Source organism: Bombina bombina, chromosome 1 (assembly GCF_027579735.1).
Source record: "Bombina bombina isolate aBomBom1 chromosome 1, aBomBom1.pri, whole genome shotgun sequence".
In the NCBI taxonomy this organism is placed as follows: Eukaryota; Metazoa; Chordata; class Amphibia; order Anura; family Bombinatoridae; genus Bombina; species Bombina bombina.
Genome location: NC_069499.1, coordinates 441,614,205 through 441,634,742, shown reverse-complemented (window position 1 = coordinate 441,634,742; position 20,538 = coordinate 441,614,205). Strand labels below are relative to the sequence as shown.

At 36.6% G+C, this 20,538-nt stretch overlaps 1 protein-coding gene across 1 annotated transcript in view; it reads left to right on the top strand.

Moving 5' to 3' along the window:
* Positions 1-17,627, top strand: part of LOC128645411 (bile salt export pump) — a 124,103-nt gene extending 106,476 nt beyond the window's left edge. Inside the window, exons 27-29 of the mRNA XM_053698400.1 lie at positions 11,398-11,604; positions 11,837-11,983; positions 16,991-17,627. Coding sequence (XP_053554375.1) covers positions 11,398-11,604; positions 11,837-11,983; positions 16,991-17,191 — 555 coding nt within the window. The 3' untranslated portion in view covers positions 17,192-17,627. The remainder of the gene's footprint in view (positions 1-11,397; positions 11,605-11,836; positions 11,984-16,990) is intronic.
* Positions 17,628-20,538: the final 2,911 nt, after the last annotated feature.

Here is a 20,538-nt window from a genome sequence, read left to right as displayed (position 1 = left end):
TTCTGCTCTGAAGGCTCACTGAAATGCCACTTTTATTATGTGTTTATACTTGCACCGTGTTTTAACATCCAACACTTTAAACTCTCCTGTATGCAGCTTGTTGTCTGTGTTTTCTGTTACCTCTTTCCCCAGGTTCCTTTATGCAGTCAGAATCTTCTTAGGACTGAAAGGTTACTGTGTTAGCAGCTTTTTTCATCCGGTCCCGAATTGTGTAGGTGATCCGGTCTATAATCACAGCTTAGGGGTCATTCCAGAAAGACACAATAGTTTTCTTTAAGCAGTTCTTTTTCTCTTGTTTGCAGTCTTAGAGTCTCTAGCACTGTTAAACTAGTGACTTAAAGGAGTTCAATCAGAATGTTGTTTTTTGCTCCTTGCCGATCCTTGTAACAAACAATGTTTGTGCTCCAAAATGAAAACAGTCCAGCAGCAGCTACACTCTGTGTTGAATCTTGTATTTCTTTGTTGAGTATGGATGGCTAAAGTAATTTCCTGTGGTGAGTCCACCACATGTGGTACACCCTAAACAGCGAAAACAACCCGGTTTTGTTTTCAGCCAGGTTCCGCTGTTGTAACAGCTTATGGGATCCATTTTAATAAGCTGATATCTGAGTGAGTAGGCCCTGCGATATCCAATCCTGGGTGGTAGCATATTCTTGAAAGGTAGATCCCTGTCTGTAGTGAGTAGGTTCCAATTGTTGTGAGGAGTGTCAGCAATGCCCTCTTTTCCCATTGCGTAGGTTATGGTAAAGATCAGGAAATTACTTTAGCCATCCATACTCAACAAAGAAATACAAGATTCGACACAGAGTGACCTGCACTACAAAATTCATAGTCTACTTGCTTCACTGCATTTGTGGAAATTTTTATGTGGACAGTGGATGACCTTCGAACCAGAATGGCCAACCACCATTCAGCCATATGGGCAGCACTGGATAAGGGTACTTCTCATCAGCCTGTGGCCAGACATTTTGTCGAAAAGGAACATAAGGTCACTGATCTCAAATACATTATCATTGACCACATCCCTCCCCCCACCAGAGGTGGGAATAGGGCTAAAACCCTCTTACAAAGGGAGGCGAGGTGGATCTTTGATTTGGGAACTATGACCCCTAGGGGCCTTAATGTACACCTGGACTGGTATTGCTGCCTATAGTGTCCCTATACTGATATTGGTACTACATGGAACCCCTGATGCGAATGTACATCTCTGGTTAATTATTATTCCAAATTATTGGGTAGGATACATGCTACATGGGCCATGCATCTATATATAGCCTACTATTTTTATCTTTAAATATTTCACCATGTATCTTAATAGGCCACAGCATCCACAAACCTGTTATTTTTGTGATACTTGGTTTATATTGTACATCCCAATGAAGCTAACATTGTTTTAACATGTCTGAATCGGTAGACATTGTGACATTAGCTTTATTCACTACATACATACGTTACAATTAGAGGCCTCTATTTTCTATTAATACCCTTGATTCTATCGTTAGTAGCCACTGCTGATTTGGGTACTTAATCCTAGTATTTCCATATCCAAGTAGCAGCACCTGTACTAATCAATCAATTTAATTAGGTAATCCCCATCTAATATCACACGGCATTAAATTATTTCTGATTTATGTCTAATATAAGTCTATATCACAGGCTTGCCATAACATTATAACATAGTACGGTGTAATAACGGGCTGATTCCGCACTAATATGCTATTTATACTGTTTTGTTTATATTGCATGCTTGTTTCCATATACTCTGTCATTTATGATTGCTGCGTTAAGCAGTTTCATTTCTACTCGTTTGATTTGTTACTATGACCATGTTGTGTACTGTTTATATTGTTCACAGCGAGGTGCTGTCTCATTGATTGCTGATTGATCCTATGTATTAGCGAGATGTCTTATGACATGTAGATTCTTGAATGTTAATAGGTTACACCAGGCACTACTACAGAATATGTTACAGCTGTTGTTGTTTTTAACTTCACACTAGGCACTCGCGACTTAGCGTCCGGTTGCCATGGTAGCACATGTGACGTTTACGTCGCGTGACTCTGTGCAACTTCCGGTTTGCGGTCGTGATTGCCGGCAGGGGTATATAGGAGGGTAAGTCTCTGTAAATTTGTATGCTTATTTTGAAAATGGGGGTGACCCCGAAACGTCAATAAATACATTGTTATTTTGGATACAAGACCCTGTGAGTGACTCCTTCTTCAACTGCACTATATATATATATATATATATATATATACAGGGAGTGCAGAATTATTAGGCAAGTTGTATTTTTGAGGATTAATTTTATTATTGAACAACAACCATGTTCTCAATGAACCCAAAAAACTCATTAATATCAACGCTGAATAGTTTTGGAAGTAGTTTTTAGTTTTTTTTTAGTTATAGCTATTTTAGGGGGATATCTGTGTGTGCAGGTGACTATTACTGTGCATAATTATTAGGCAACTTAACAAAAAACAAATATATACCCATTTCAATTATTTATTTTTACCAGTGAAACCAATATAACATCTCAACATTCACAAATATACATTTCTGACATTCAAAAACAAAACAAAAACAAATCAGTGACCAATATAGCCACCTTTCTTTGCAAGGACACTCAAAAGCCTGCCATCCATGGATTCTGTCAGTGTTTTGATCTGTTCACCATCAACATTGCGTGCAGCAGCAACCACAGCCTCCCAGACACTGTTCAGAGAGGTGTACTGTTTTCCCTCCTTGTAAATCTCACATTTTATGATGGACCACAGGTTCTCAATGGGGTTCAGATCAGGTGAACAAGGAGGCCATGTCATTAGATTTTCTTCTTTTATACCCTTTCTTGCCAGCCACGCTGTGGAGTACTTGGATGCGTGTGATGGAGCATTGTCCTGCATGAAAATCATGTTTTTCTTGAAGGATGCAGACTTCTTCCTGTACCACTGCTTGAAGAAGGTGTCTTCCAGAAACTGGCAGTAGGACTGGGAGTTGAGCTTGACTCCATCCTCAACCCGAAAAGGCCCCACAAGCTCATCTTTGATGATACCAGCCCAAACCAGTACTCCACCTCCACCTTGCTGGCGTCTGAGTCGGACTGGAGCTCTCTGCCCTTTACCAATCCAGCCACGGGCCCATCCATCTGGCCCATCAAGACTCACTCTCATTTCATCAGTCCATAAAACCTTAGAAAAATCAGTCTTGAGATATTTCTTGGCCCAGTCTTGACGTTTCAGCTTGTGTGTCTTGTTCAGTGGTGGTAGTCTTTCAGACTTTCTTACCTTGGCCATGTCTCTGAGTATTGCACACCTTGTGCTTTTGGGCACTCCAGTGATGTTGCAGCTCTGAAATATGGCCAAACTGGTGGCAAGTGGCATCTTGGCAGCTGCACGCTTGACTTTTCTCAGTTCATGGGCAGTTATTTTGTGCCTTGGTTTTTCCACACGCTTCTTGCGACCCTGTTGACTATTTTGAATGAAACGCTTGATTGTTCGATGATCACGCTTCAGAAGCTTTGCAATTTTAAGAGTGCTGCATCCCTCTGCAAGATATCTCACTATTTTTGACTTTTCTGAGCCTGTCAAGTCCTTCTTTTGACCCATTTTGCCAAAGCAAAGGAAGTTGCCTAATAATTATGCACACCTGATATAGGGTGTTGATGTCATTAGACCACACCCCTTCTCATTACAGAGATGCACATCACCTAATATGCTTAATTGGTAGTAGGCTTTTGAGCCTATACAGCTTGGAGTCAGACAACATGCATAAAGAGGATGATGTGGTCAAAATACTCATTTGCCTAATAATTCTGCACTCCCTGTATATATATATATATATATATATATATATATATATATATATATATATATATATATATATATATATAAATATGTATAGGTATATGCAACTATATATAGGAATATATAATTAAATATACATAGAACATTTTCCCCTTTGTTAAGGACGTTGGAATATAAAATGTTTACACTACATACATAGTAAAACACATTATAAAGTATTTAAATTTATTAAAAAATATTTTTCTTGTTTTCAGGTATTTGAGTGGAAAGGGCTCCAAAGTATATATAAATATGTATATATGCGTAAACGTGTTCATATGTGTTTTTATGTATTTATAAACATATACATAAATACACATGTATAAATATGTATATACACATTCATACACATATTTAGACATGCATATGCATTTATATATACAATATAGCCCTTTCAATTCAAATACTTTGTCATATACCATATGCCTTTTAACCCTTATAACTTTTTATTATACTTATATGAATAATTTTTACTAGATAGTGTATTTATGATTGTATTACTTTATTTTAATGTATTTATGTTGTGATTGGTGCAACCTTTTATTTAGCTCTAACCCTTTATGCAAGGACTTCAGTCACACTAAACAGACAAGCATAAATTTAATTTAGCCCCTTCTATGCTTGATTGCAAGTGGTGCACTAAAGTTTGTGTGTGAGCGATATTAGAAATATCATGGGTGCCTTAATTTGCACAATCAAGTTAATAAGTTCACTTGTGAGCAATCTATCTTAATGAGTGTCGGCATAGCTCCACTGAAGACCTCATTTAAAGGGTTATGGATAAAATAAAAGGACGGAATTACAATAATTCTTCATGTGCTCTAACCCAACATGAATTATCGTAAGGTGCACCTTAAGATAACTAATTATTCATGTGCTCTAACGCTATACCACGTTAGACCTAAAGCTCAAAACCAGTAGCACGTTACACATATTTTACATTCCAAAGTTCTTCACAAAGAAAAACATTTAATTTGTATTATTAAATATATATATATATATATATATATATATATATATATATATATATATATCTGATAATGTTAATGTCAAATATAAATTTCTACATATATATCTAAAGGAATATATATATATATATGTATTTAAATTAAAAGTATCATTTTCCTGTATGTGAAAATCTTTGGAATTTGAAATATTAATAACTCCTGTACGGTTAGCACGTAAGCGATAAGTATTAGGTTCTTTTCTTCAGTGTTCTCCATTTAAGTCTGTGGAGAGAAAAAGTTTGCGCAGTCACGTAATCGGAGGTCCTGAAGTTAGCGCACATCGGGTTTCACTCACGTACAAACATTTTACTTTCAACTTGTAATATGCGTGCTAACCCACACGCGCATAACAGACTACTTCTAGCAACGCTCTGTGTATAGTTTCTGCCATAAGTGGACTTCCAATTAGGTCATTCTTGGCAACACAATATTTTTTATTATTCAAATAGTAATGTGTTATTACAACAAACTAGAAATGAACAGATATAAAAGCTGTTGAACTTTACATGTAAAAACATAGGGATACATGTACAAAGCAGCATAAGCTGCTCTGGAGTCCTTGCGGGGCAGGTTCACACATGCTGCTTCTTACATTCTTCGCCCAGGTGGCGAAGAGAAATCACCCAGAGCTCACTCGCTCTCAGTGATTGACAGTCCCCTTCTTTCGTGTAAGTAAAGTGGCAGGCATTACACACTCAGCAGAGTATGTGATGATGCATATGGGCCAGCGGACGAACAGTGTGCAGCGAAGGCGTGTGCGTACAGCTTCTCAAGTTGAGAAGCTGTCAGCACACCTTTTAACACATGGGCCCCATAATCCATATACCTATTAAAGCCAGTAGAAAAAAAAAAATCACAGAGAAAATTAGCTCACTTGTAAACAATATTTTAAAGCAGAAAAAAAGTTTCTCAAAGGTGCAGTCATTAACAGATACATCCATAAATTATCGGGGCAACACAATAAAAATAATAGATATAAACAAAACATATTTGATCTTTAAACATGTAGACAAAAAAATATTTATCAGGACAATTATCCTATTTATAAACAATTTTGTAAAATAGAAATATACAATTTTAAAACAGAAATCCACATTGTCACCATCCCGGGATTGTCCAACTGTAGCAAAGATTATAATCGGTGGTTTAACGTAACTGAGTTTAATTAAAGAAACTCAATTAATTAATTAATTAATTAATTAATTAAATAAATTCTGAATTTTTGTCCTGCTCCCATTTAGAATCACATTTGAAAGACTCAAATGCAAACTTAATTATTTATTTATTTTTATTGCATTTTTATGTCCAAATTATCAACATTTAAAACACTGAAATATCATTTAAATTCAATTTTAAATACATTTAAATTAGTATTTACTGTCCTACAAACTGACGAATAATGAATATCATAAGTAAAGCTTCTTTTCATTGGCTCACTCAGTGTGTTCAGCTAGATCTCATTCGTGCATTTCTGCTCTTTTAACAAATTTGATAATAGAAGGGAGATGGAAAGTTGATTAAAATTGTATGCTCTATCTGGATCGTGAACAATTTTTTGGGGTCTAATGAACCTTTAAGTATTAAGAAATAATGTGTACCTTATTATACTATTATATTTTAAGTTCATTTATAGCCATGCCTCAATTTTTCAGGTACCTTTAAATTTGACAAATAGAAGCTAAAATATCACCTTTATCAAATTAAAAAAAAGATTTACAAACTTGGTGACGTGAACAGACATAAGGAAAAAAAAAGAATAAAAAGTAGAAATATAGATATAACCTACTGTAGATACATACGGCTAGATTTGGAGTTTTGTCGGTAACGACCCGAAAAACTAACGCCCGCGTTTTACTGGCCGCACCATAAAAATAACTCTGGTATTGAGAGTCCACATAAAGGCTGCGTTAGGCTCCAAAAAAGGAGCGTAGAGCATTTTTAACGCAGCTTCAACTCTCGATACCAGAGTTGCTTACGGACGCGGCCAGCCTCAAAAACGTGCTCATGCACGATTCTCCCATAGGAAACAATGGGGCTGTTTGAGCTGAAAAAAAACCTAACACCTGCAAAAAAGCCGCGTTCAGCTCCTAACGCAGCCCCATTGTTTGCTATGCGGTAACCCTTCCGACGTCTGCACTTAACACTCTAACATGTACCCCGAGTCTAAACACCCCTAACCTTACACTTATTAACCCCTAATCTGCCGCCCCCGCTATCGCTGACCCCTGCATATTATTATTAACCCCTAATCTGCCGCTCCGTAAACCGCCGCTACTTACATTATCCCTATGTACCCCTAATCTGCTGCCCTAACATCGCCGACCCCTATATTATATTTATTAACCCCTAATCTGCCCCCCACAACGTCGCCTCCACCTGCCTACACTTATTAACCCCTAATCTGCCGACCGGACCGCACCGCTATTATAATAAAGTTATTAACCCCTAATCCGCCTCACTAACCCTATCATAAATAGTATTAACCCCTAATCTGCCCTCCCTAACATCGCCGACACCTAACTTCAATTATTAACCCCTAATCTGCCGACCGAATCTCGCCGCTATTCTAATAAATGTATTAACCCCTAAAGCTAAGTCTAACCCTAATACTAATACCCCCCTAAGTTAAATATAATTTAAATCTAACGAAATTAATTAACTCTTATTAAATAAATTATTCCTATTTAAAGCTAAATACTTACCTGTAAAATAAATCCTAATATAGCTACAATATAAATTATAATTGTATTATAGCTATTTTAGGATTTATATTTATTTTACAGGTAACTTTGTATTTATTTTAACCAGGTACAATAGCTATTAAATAGTTAAGAACTATTTAATAGCTAAAATAGTTAAAATAATTACAAATTTACCTGTAAAAGAAATCCTAACCTAAGTTACAAATAAACCTAACACTAGACTATCAATAAATTAATTAAATAAACTACCTACAATTACCTACAATTAACCTAACACTACACTATCAATAAATTAATTAAATACAATTGCTACAAATAAATACAATTAAATAAACTAGCTAAAGTACAAAAAATAAAAAAGAACTAAGTTACAAAAAATAAAAAATATTTACAAACATAAGAAAAATATTACAACAATTTTAAACTAATTACACCTACTCTAAGCCCCCTAATAAAATAACAAAGCCCCCCAAAATAAAAAAATGCCCTACCCTATTCTAAATTACTAAAGTTCAAAGCTCTTTTACCTTACCAGCCCTGAACAGGGCCCTTTGCGGGGCATGCCCCAAGAAATACAGCTCTTTTGCCTGTAAAAAAAAACATACAATACCCAAGCCCCCCAACATTACAACCCACCACCCACATACCCCTAATCTAACCCAAACCCCCCTTAAATAAACCTAACACTAAGCCCCTGAAGATCATCCTACCTTGTCTTCACCTCACCAGGTATCACCGATCCGTCCTGGCTCCAAAATCTTCATCCAACCCAAGCGGGGGTTGGCGATCCATCATCCGGTGCCTGAAGAGGTCCAGAAGAGGCTCCAAAGTCTTCATCCTATCCGGGAAGAAGAGGCGATCCGGACCGGCAACCATCTTGATCCAAGCGGCATCTTCTATCTTCATCCGATGACGACCGGCTCCATCCTGAAGACCTCCACCGCGGACCCATCTTCTTCCGGCAACGTCCAACTGCAGAATGACGTTTCCTTTAAGGGACGTCATCCAAGATGGCGTCCCTCGAATTCCGATTGGCTGATAGGATTCTATCAGCCAATCGGAATTAAGGTAGGAATATTCTGATTGGCTGATGGAATCAGCCAATCAGAATCAAGTTCAATCCGATTGGCTGATCCAATCAGCCAATCAGATTGAGCTCGCATTCTATTGGCTGATCGGAACAGCCAATAGAATGCGAGCTCAATCTGATTGGCTGATTGGATCAGCCAATCGGATTGAACTTGATTCTGATTGGCTGATTCCATCAGCCAATCAGAATATTCCTACCTTAATTCCGATTGGCTGATAGAATCCTATCAGCCAATCTGAATTCGAGGGACGCCATCTTGGATGACGTCCCTTAAAGGAACCGTCATTCTGCAGTTGGACGTCGCCGGAAGAAGATGGGTCCGCGGTGGAGGTCTTCAGGATGGAGCCGGTCGTCATCGGATGAAGATAGAAGATGCCGCTTGGATCAAGATGGTTGCCGGTCTGGATCGCCTCTTCTTCCCGGATAGGATGAAGACTTTGGAGCCTCTTCTGGACCTCTTCAGGCACCGATGATGGATCGCCAACCCCCGCTTGGGTTGGATGAAGATTTTGGAGCCAGGACGGATCGGTGATACCTGGTGAAGTGAAGACAAGGTAGGATGATCTTCAGGGGCTTAGTGTTAGGTTTATTTAAGGGGGGTTTGGGTTAGATTAGGGGTATGTGGGTGGTGGGTTGTAATGTTGAGGGGGGGTATTGTATGTTTTTTTTTTTACAGGCAAAAGGGCTGAACTTCTTGGGGCATGCCCCGCAAAGGGCCCTGTTCAGGGCTGGTAAGGTAAAAGAGCTTTTAACTTTAGTAATTTAGAATAGGGTAGGGCATTTTTTATTTTGGGGGGCTTTGTTGTTTTATTAGGGGGCTTAGAGTAGGTGTAATTAGTTTAAAATTGTTGTAATATTTTTCTTATGTTTGTAGATATTTTTTTATTTTTTGTAACTTAGTTCTTTTTTATTTTTTGTACTTTAGCAAGTTTATTTAATTGGATTTATTTGTAGCAATTGTATTTAATTAATTTATTGATAGTGTAGTGTTAGGTTAATTGTAGGTAATTGTAGGTAGTTTATTTAATTAATTTATTGATAGTATAGTGTTAGTTTTAATTGTAACTTAGTTTAGGATTTCTTTTACAGGTAAATTTGTAATTATTTTAACTATTTTAGCTATTAAATAGTTCTTAACTATTTAATAGCTATTGTACCTGGTTAAAATAAATACAAAGTTACCTGTAAAATAAATATAAATCCTAAAATAGCTATAATATAAATATAATTTATATTGTAGCTATATTAGGATTTATTTTACAGGTAAGTATTTACCTTTAAATAGGAATAATTTATTTAATAAGAGTTAATTTATTTCGTTAGATTTAAATTATATTTAACTTAGGGGGGTGTTAGTGTTAGGGTTAGACTTAGCTTTAGGGGTTAATACATTTATTAGAATAGCGGTGAGCTCCGGTCGGCAGATTAGGGGTTAATAATTGAAGTTAGGTGTCGGCGATGTTAGGGAGGGCAGATTAGGGGTTAATACTATTTATTATAGGGTTAGTGAGGCGGATTAGGGGTTAATAACTTTATTATAGTAGCGCTCAGGTCCGCTCGGCAGATTAGGGGTTAATAAGTGTAGGTAGCTGGCGGCGACGTTGTGGGGGGCAGATTAGGGGTTAATAAATATAATACAGGGGCCGGCGGTGTTAGGGGCAGCAGATTAGGGGTACATAAGGATAACGTAGGTGGCGGTCGGCAGATTAGGGGTTAAAAAAATGTAATCGAGTGGCGGCGATGTGGGGGGACCTCGGTTTAGGGGTACATAGGTAGTTTATGGGTGTTAGTGTACTTTAGAGTACAGTAGTTAAGAGCTTTATGAACCGGCGTTAGCCCAGAAAGCTCTTAACTACTGACTTTTTTCCTGCGGCTGGAGTTTTGTCGTTAGATGTCTAACGCTCACTTCAGCCACGACTCTAAATACCGGAGTTAGAAAGATCCCATTGAAAAGATAGGATACGCAATTGACGCAAGGGGATCTGCGGTATGGAAAAGTCGCGGCTGAAAAGTGAGCGTTAGACCCTATTTTGAGTGACTCTAAATACCAGCGGTAGCCTAAAACCAGCGTTAGGAGCCTCTAACGCTGGTTTTCACGGCTACCGCCAAACTCCAAATCTAGGTCATAGTCATTTTTCTTTAGAGTTGTATAATGTCTATTTTTAATCATTATTTTTCATTATGCTAAAATTGCCACTTTCTCCCTGTTAATTAAATAGACAAGCAAGTAATGCTTCAATTAACTTCAGTACATAATATCTATTCTCAAAGCAAAATGTTGTTTTGCATGATTTATATTTCCTTAGTACAAAAACAAATCAAATGCATGCATGCTCACTTTATGCAGCCTCTGAATGCCTAGACAAAATACACAAATACATTGTGGTGTAGGCTTAATGAAATAAGTTTGTATGCATTTTTATTAAGCAGAAATGCATCAACCCATATCCTAAGAACATACACCCGAATGTACAGCCTAATTACTATAAATATGAGCTCATAATTGATACATTTCTCTCTGAGGGAGATCTCAATACAATCTAAAATGTCAGAAGCTAATTTATTGTACAGCTTATTGTTCTACGGTCAGATACACACCAGTTTATAATAAATAAATAAAAATAAAAATTATAAAAGCAAACAAGCTTATTTGAAGAATATATTTTCAAATATTGATGTTCTAAATCATCTGAGTTTTCCATGTAATCACCATTGAATGGGGCATATATTTAATACTGTATTATTATTTTTTTGAACAGCTAGTGGATGGACATAACACCAAGAATATTAGTGTCTCCTTTCTCCGATCAAAAATTGGAATTGTGTCTCAAGAGCCAGTATTGTTTGACTGCAGTATTGCGGATAACATTAAATATGGTGATAATACCAGAAATATCTCAATGGACCAAATTATTGCAGCAGCAAAGAAAGCCCAGCTGCATGATTTTGTGATGGAACTGCCAAATGTGAGTACATATCTTCCTGATTTAAAAATACATTTCTGCCATATTAAAACAATGTATCATATGCCAAGGTGCCAGTTTACAAAAAAGGTTTGAAAATGTCTTGGAGGGAAAATGCTGGGTTCTAGTAAAATTAACCTAGCAAGTCAAGTGTACGGTATATGTGTTTAGATGTGGCTGTTAGTGCTAAATGTAAGGATTTTATTAAATAAAGCATTTTTATCCATTAATATAGAAATATGACACCAATGTTGGAGCACATGGATCTCAGCTGTCTCGAGGCCAGAAGCAGCGCATTGCAATTGCTAGAGCTATAATTAGAGACCCTAAAATCCTGCTGCTTGATGAGGCAACATCTGCGTTGGATACAGAGAGTGAAAAGGTTAGTAACAGCAGACTACGAATACTTAATCCAAAGACATCATATTTCTAAAGGAACATTAAATACTACTTGCTTTTGTTTCAAAATTGTGCTATGTCCACGATCCCTAGAGAGGCCAAAAGACAAATTTGGTCACCTAAGATTACTCAAAAATGCTGCAAATAGTGCAAACAAGCTTTGCTCTCTAGCCTCAATAGGTAGTGTGGGAAAAGCACACAGTTTGCATAAATGCCAAATATCTTTGATTTCCCTTTAATTTTAAAGAGAAATGCAATTTATACCAGCTGCCATTGGCTGTCAATGGACTAGATCATTAACATACGGGGTAGATTTATAAAATGTCGGACGGACATGATTCGATGTAGTGAACATAACTGCACAACATTGCATAATGCTGACAGCATACGCTGTTGGCATTTATCATTGCACAAGCATTTCTAGTGAAATGCTTGTGCAATGCTGCCCCCTGCACATTCGCAGCCAATCGGTCGTTAGTAGGGGGTGTCCATCATCTCAATTGTATCCAATCAGGATGATTGCTGTCCACCACCACAGAGGTGGCAGATGAGTTAAGGAGCAGAGGTCTTACGACCACTGCTTCTTAACTTTTGTTTCCTGCAAGCCTAAAGGCTTGCACAGAAACAGCTGCATCCGCAGCATAATAAATCTACCCCTTAGAATTCTACTTGCAAATACACACTGGTACCAATATGGCTTGTTAATATATACTAGTGTACACCTTGCATTCCTTGATAAAGATGATATTTTAAGATTTAAAAAAGTGAAAATAATAATCTTAACTTATTAAATGAACATTGACACTATCTATACTATAATTGCGTTTGTAATTGCGCACGCATCCTCAATGGAATGTTGGCAGCGCAAGGACAAAAGAATTCACCTGGATGCAGCGGAGCTGCATCAAGGGGAATTCTGAAAATGGCAGGGTGGTGAAGTATCCAACAACCTGCCTTTTTCAAAATCCACTGGGATGCAGCAAAGGCAATCGGAGCATTACAAAAGCAACAACTAATCGTCTGCATCAAGTATTAAAATAAAAAACTAACCACCCGCATCAAGTATTTAAAAAAAAAAAACACTGCCCGCATCAAGTATAAAAAAAAAAACACTGCCCGCATCAAGTATAAAAAAAAAAAAACACTGCCCGCATCAAGTATAAAAAAAAAAAAAAACACTGCCCGCATGAAATATAACAAAAAAAAATCCTACACAAAGTATTAACTCCTAAACAGCAAAACCCCCACATTGCTATATACCTAATTTACCTATTAACCCCTAAACCGCAAAACTCCCACATCGCAATAAACCTAATTAACTTATTAACCCTTTAAACCGCCAAAACCCATGACGCAAATAACTATTTAAATAACTAAGTACCCTAACCTAACACCCCCTAACCTAACAACCCCTAACCTAACACCCCATTAAATAAATCCAAATTACTAAAACTAATACAATCTAAAGTTGCAAAAAAAAAAATAAGTTTACAAAAAATAAAAAAGGCTAACAATAAAAAATAAAAAACCAAATTACCAAATTTAACAAAATTAAACCTAATCCCTATGAAAATTAAAAAGCCCCCCCAAAATAAAAACAGCCCCTACTCTAATAATAAACTACCAGTAGCCCTTAAAAAGGCTTTTTGCAGAGCATTGCTCCAAGATAATCAGCTCTTTTACATTAAAAATACACCAAGTCCCCCCTAACAGTAAACCCCCCTCACCCACCAAACCCCACAAAATAAAAAACCTTACACTAAAAAACCTAAACTACCCATTGCTCTGAAAATAGTATTTGTTTGGCATTGCCCTTAAAAGGGCATTTAGCTATTTTACTGCCCATCCCTAAATAAAACAACCCCCCAAAAAACCCTTAAAAAAACCTAAGTCTAACCCCCAGGTTGGTACTCACGGTTCCTGAAGTTCGGCGGAGAACGTCAGGTTTCAGGCGGGGAAATCTTCTTCCAAGCGCAACCTCTTCTTCTTCCAGGAACATCCTGCGTGGAGCTGAGCTGAAGACTGAAGGCTGCGGAGCTGAAGACCAGCGACCCTGGAACTGAAGACCGTCGATCGTGGAGCCATGGAGCATGGAGGATCCTCTTTGTAGATCCCCGCAGTACACTGAATAGTGAATTCAAGGTACATGAATAAAGATGGTGTCCCTTGAATTCCTATTGGGTGATTTGATTCTTCCAATTCAAATAAGCCAATAGGATGAGAGCTACTCAAATCCTATTGGCTGTTCAAATCAGCCAATAGGATGAGAGCTACTGAAATTATATTGGCTGATTTGAATAGCCAATAGAATTTCAGTAGCTCTCATCCTATTAGCTGATTTGAACAGCCAATAGGATTTGAGTAGCTCTCATCCTATTGGCTGATTTGAATTGGAAGAATCAAATCAGCCAATAGGAATTCAAGGGACGCCATCTTTAATTGCGTACCTTGAATTAACTATTCAGTGTACGGCAGAGATCATACGAAGAGGATCCTCCACGCTCCATGGCTCCGCGGTCAACAGTCTTCAGTTTTGAATAGCCAATAGAATTTCAGTAGCTCTTATCCTATTGGCTAATTTGAACAGCCAATAGGATTTGAGTAGCTCTCATCCTATTGGCTGATTTGAATTGGAAGAATCAAATCAGCCAATAGGAATTCAAGGGACGCCATCTTTAATTGCATACCTTGAATTCACTATTCAGTGTATGGCGGAGATCGTACGAAGAGGATCCTCCACGCTCTATGGCTCCGCGGTCACCAGTCTTCAGTTCCAGGGTCGCCGGTCTTCATCTCTGTGGTCTTCAGTTCCGCTATGCACAGGATGTTCCTGGAAGAAGAGGGTTTTTTTTGGGGGGGGGGGTGTTTTATTTAGATTAGGGGTGGGCAGTAAAAGATCTAAATGCCCTTTTAAGGGCAATGCCCAGACAAATGCCCTTTTCAGGGCAATGGGTAGTTTAGGTTTTTTAGTATAAGGTTTTTTTATTTTGGGGGGTTTGGTGGGTGGGGGGGGTTACTGTTATGGGGGAATTTGTGTATTTTTAATGTAAAAGAGCTGATTATCTTGGGGCAATGCCTGCAAAAAGCCATTTTATAGGCTACTGGTAGTTTATTCGCAGAGTAGAGGGTGTTTTTATTTTGGGGGGCTTTTTTATTTTCATAGGGATTAGGTTTAATTTGTTATCTTTGGTAATTTGTTTTTTATTTTCTGTAATATTAGATTTTTTTATTTTCTGTAATTTAGGTTAATTTAAACTTAGGTTTAATTTTTTTATTTTTAGGAATTAGACTTTTTTTTTTTTAATTATTATTTTTTTTTTTTTAGATTAGGGATGGGCAGCAAAAGAGCTGAATGCCCTTTTAAGGGAAATGCCCATACAAATGCCCTTTTCAGGGCAATGGATAGTTTAGGTTTTTAAGTGTTAGGTTTATTTATTTTGGGGGTGGTGGGTTTTACTGTTAGGGGGGACTTAGAATTTTTGGTTACTGCAAAAGAGCCCCTTTAAAGGCTATTGGTAGATTAGCATTAGATTAGGGGGTGTTTTTATTTTGGGGTCGTTTTTATTTTCATAGGGATTAGGTTTAATTTTTGATAATTTGTTTATTTTCTTCTGTAGTTCAATTTTTTTTCATTTATCAATACATAGACTGAGAGGGGAGAGAGAGCAAATGAGAGGGAAGAGAGAACAAAAGAGAGGGGAGAGAGAGCAAAAGAAAGGGGGTAGAGCAAAAGAGAGGGGGAGAGAGAGCAAAAGAGAGGGGGGAGAGATCAAAAGAGAAGGGGGAGAGAGAGCAAAAGAGAAGGGGGAGAGAGAGCAAATGAGAGGGGGAGAGAGAGCAAAAGAGAGGGAAGAGAGAAAGCAAAAGAGAGGGGAGAGAGAGAGCAAAAGAGAGGGAAGAGAGAGAGCAAAAGACAGGGGAGAGAGAGAGCAAAAGAGAGGGGGGAGAGAGAGAGCAAAAGAGAGGGGGAGAGAGAGCAAATGAGAGGGGGAAGAGATCAAAAGAGAAGGGGGAGAGAGAACAAAAGAGAGGGGGGAGAGAGAGCATAAGGGGTGGTAAAATAATCCACCTGAATGGATTCTTTCACCACCCTGCCATTTTCGGAATACACATGGATGCAACGTAAGCTGCATCCAGGTGGATTCCGAGTGGCTCGGTGGTTCCGTCAGCACAATAGACTGCCCTCTGGGCAGGCTTTCCCACTAGTACTTTAATAATGGATAATAAGAGATGGCATTTGTGAGCTGTAAAGGGCAAACAAACTGTATATTGCTTGTTCTGATTTTACTCTGTTAATATCTTAATGCACACTAGCTACACAATTATTTCAAATAAAAATGCTGTGTAATATCTCACAATGATAGTACTTCATCATGGTAAGTCACCTAAAATAGGGATGGCCAACTGGAGGACCAAGAGCCACCTGCTAGACTCTGCACTCATTTTTATTGTGGTTCTATGAATAAAATCAGATCTAAGAACGTGAGTTTTAGTTTTTGTGGCTACAGCAGAAAGAATAACTAAAAATGGTGTGTGGGCAAACACGAACACCCTTAAATACATATTCCTTTTGCCCTGGAAATGAGCTTCACTTAGCAGCAAATCAGACATATCTACTGCTGATGAGAGCTAATGAGCTTGAAACAACTGTCAAGCAGTGGTTTTGATTTTGCTGCACCTACCCCATATGTATTTATGTATGTATATATATATATATATATATATATATATATATTTATTTATATATGTTTGTGTGTTTATATATGTGTGTATATATATATATATATATATATATATATATGTGTGTGTGTGTATATACGTATATCTGTGTTAAGTGTGTGTATATATATATATATATATATATATATATATATATATATATATATATATATATAAACAAGAAGATAGATATGTGTCATAAATCAAAAATATATTCAGCAGGACTAAATTAAGTTGAACATAAATATACTTTGCATTATGTTTGTTGCAGACTGTTCAAGCTGCGCTGGATAAAGCAAGAGAAGGCCGTACTTGCATCGTGATCGCACATCGTCTGTCAACAATTCAGAACTCAGATATCATTGCAGTTATGTCTCAAGGATTTGTGATTGAACAAGGAAACCATGAACAATTAATGGAAAAGAAAGGAGCCTATTACAAACTTGTGACAACTGGAGCACCAATTAGTTAACATCCTAAAGGAAATAAAAACAATAATGTTTAAAATATGTTTTTATTTAACCCTTGTGTTGCAGTTTTCTTTGTCAGACACAGGGTTAAAGCAGTGCAATAGTATGCCAGCTGCTATTACAGCTTATTTTTTTATAAGTTGTTATTCAACTTATTTATATGCAAATCTGGTTATCTATAATGTTATGCTGCCATATTGCTGAAAACAATTCCAAATAAATGCAATGCTAAGTATTACATAAGCACATTCCTTCTAACTCCTGGCAAGTTCACACACTGGGAATGAGAGAATAAGTGTAGTATTGATATTTATCTGTAATTCCTCGGCAATAAACAATATAATGAACACTGCACATTGTATAAAGGTGAATACAAATACCTTTGTTCCAAGTTCCAACAGAAGAAAATAAAATGTCAATAAATGTTTGTCAACAGCAGATGCTGGTAAAGTCTATAAGTTTTCACCTGATCCATACAAAAAGCAAAGCATCAGATGTGTGCTGTATATAATAATTTCTTTTATTTTAATATTTATTAATAGGTGTACAGTATGATATGATTGAATGGTGTCTTGTTACATTGAGATCTGATAAAAATGTGAATCCTAAAGTGTGTTGTACAATATCATGCAATTTATATGATCAAAGTCCTGCATATTTCATGCAAGCTTATATAGTACTCTTAGAATTTCCAAATGATTATTGACAAGTAGTAAAAGTTTTATGCAGTTATAATCAACCCCTGTCAATTAATTTATTAAAAATGATTTATGATGTGTACCAATATTTACAAGCATGCTTGAAAAGATGTTATATATTACTTATAATTTACTGTAAGGGTGTGGATATTTTATTTATTTTTACTCAAATAAAAAATTCTCCGAAAGAGGCCTTTAATTACACATTTTTCATTGTTATGTTTTCAACAAACTAAGTTACAAACATAGTTAAAACTAATACACCCCAATAGACATATAAAAGACACAAGGAAATAATAAATGTATAATACAACTCTTATATAGAGAAAAATATTATATAGAGAATAGCACTACTTTTTTTTATGGGCTAGTAAAGCGAGACCCTCCCTCCTGTATGCCGTTATGTAACAATACAACGTGTTACTATTTTAATCACCTGCTTCTGCTTTGGAAGAACAGCATTCATTTAAAAGGAAAGCTGATATATGGATAAAACATTACTTCCTCTCCTCTTATAAAAAACAAACAAACTGTTATTCTGTCTCAATTGGATTCAGCACACAGTGCACAAGCTGTCATTTAGTGGAATATACCATAAGGTACATTGTGTAAGATACAAATGTACCCTAAAGACTTTTTTTCTTTTTTTAATGAATAACAAACTTTTATTGTGTGGGTCAATATACAGGAGGAGCAGCTTTGTTGAATCATATGGTAGAAGCTTCATATGGTAAGAAAGGGATGCCATATAGGATGTGGCAAGAAGATACTATAAGTTTGTGCCGAATTTTACAATCCATATTACTCTAACACTTATTTATAGCATTTCCCTTTTAAATGTTCCCAATGTTGTTAAATGGGTTTGAGTTGAGGTTCGATTATAGAGGGAAATCCATGCAAATTAGCAGTCTTTGCTCTTCTTTGGACTTCAGGTATGACTAACACGTTTTGTGTGTTTAGGGTTGTTGTCCTTCTGGAAACTGAATCCTCTTGCACACAACTTTAAGCCAGAGTTATTGCCTCTGCCGAGTGACACTTTACTTTCATCAAAGAGCAGTTAATCTTGTACAAGTCCCCAACTCCAAAATAGGCAAAGCTTCTCTATACCTGATTATTTTCTGCACAATATATAATTGTAGGATTTACGCACTGTGCCTCTCATTTTGCCTTTTCTTAACATTAACTGTGCAATTGCAACCACATTTCCTTTCTTAATTTTCTGTATTTTTTGGATCACTATTTAGATTTTTTTATTCAATGAAGAAGGGGTTTATAGACCACTATTTTCCCATGAAGACTATACTTTATCAGTTGTGTCTCAACTGTGCATTTACTTACTGGAATAAGATGTTCTTTGTTCATATGGGCTTGAATTGTAGACGCAGATGCTTTTATATTTTGTAATAATGTTATCCCGATATACCTGTCTTCTGATGATGTGGCCACTTTCAGCTTTGCTTTAGATGAAAATGTTTTGTTTTCACTTTAGTTTGTGTTTCACTGCCCCCTTACAAATATTCAACTTAGTTGCAATTTGGTGATGGGAATGTTTTTCATCACTCAAGAGAACTTAATCTTAAATTCACTTAGCTATTTTGACATTATTATAAAAAGGTATTTTAACCAGTGTCCTCCTTCAAAGGCCCTAGCACTAGCAGAATCATACAAATATAATATCAGGTAATAATTATTAAAACACAAGTCACATGGTCGCTAGGATGCCACCTTTTAATTGAAATAGATAATGTCTCAATAGTCTTAAAGTGTATATGCAAATGGTGTGTGAAGAGGATATTCACATGAAGGACAATATCACAAATATTCAATTAAAAGATTGTCCCAGTGTTAAATGAAAGTATAATAATTATAAACTTATTAGTTAAATCAGTAGTGATCTTTTTCTTGTGCTCATATTAAGACAGATTATAAGTGGAGCGTTATTTAATGCTGCCGCTCAAGCGTTAACTGTGCTAGAAGTAAGCTTTTTGCGTGCGTCGGGTTGCACTCGTAATAGAAGTTGAAAGTAAACTGTTTTCGCTCATGCGCTAACCAGACGCGCATAAAAAGTTGAACTTACAATATTGCGCGCTTGATAACCCTAATCGTGCGCAAAACCAAATCCCATATTCTAATGTGCGATAACCAACATGAAAATATGAATATTTCACATTCCAATGTTCTTCACATAGAAAAATATATGATAATTATTCATAAATACATATTTCTATACATATGTCTGATTTTTTTGCACAAATATATATTTATACCTACATATATCTATGATTATTTATAGTAATAAAAATGGATATCTCAAATCAATATCGCTAGGGGCGCACAAGCTGTATTTAAAAATATTTTTCTATTGTAAGAAATGTAACTAGCTGAATGATGCAATAAATATACCATAAAAAAATGACAAAATTCTATAAGACAAACCACATGATAATGGGATACAACACTATGTGATAGAACCAAATGAGTCCAAATAACTCTGGCAGGGATTTGTGTGTGACTGAGGCAGATCCACTTTTGATCACTGGTGTAGAAGTCAGTCTAAAGATGAGAAAGAAAACAAGGCATGCCTCATAGTGTAACCATGTTAAAGACACCACTCAATGTGATAAAAGAAATCTCACTCAAAGTTTGAAGAT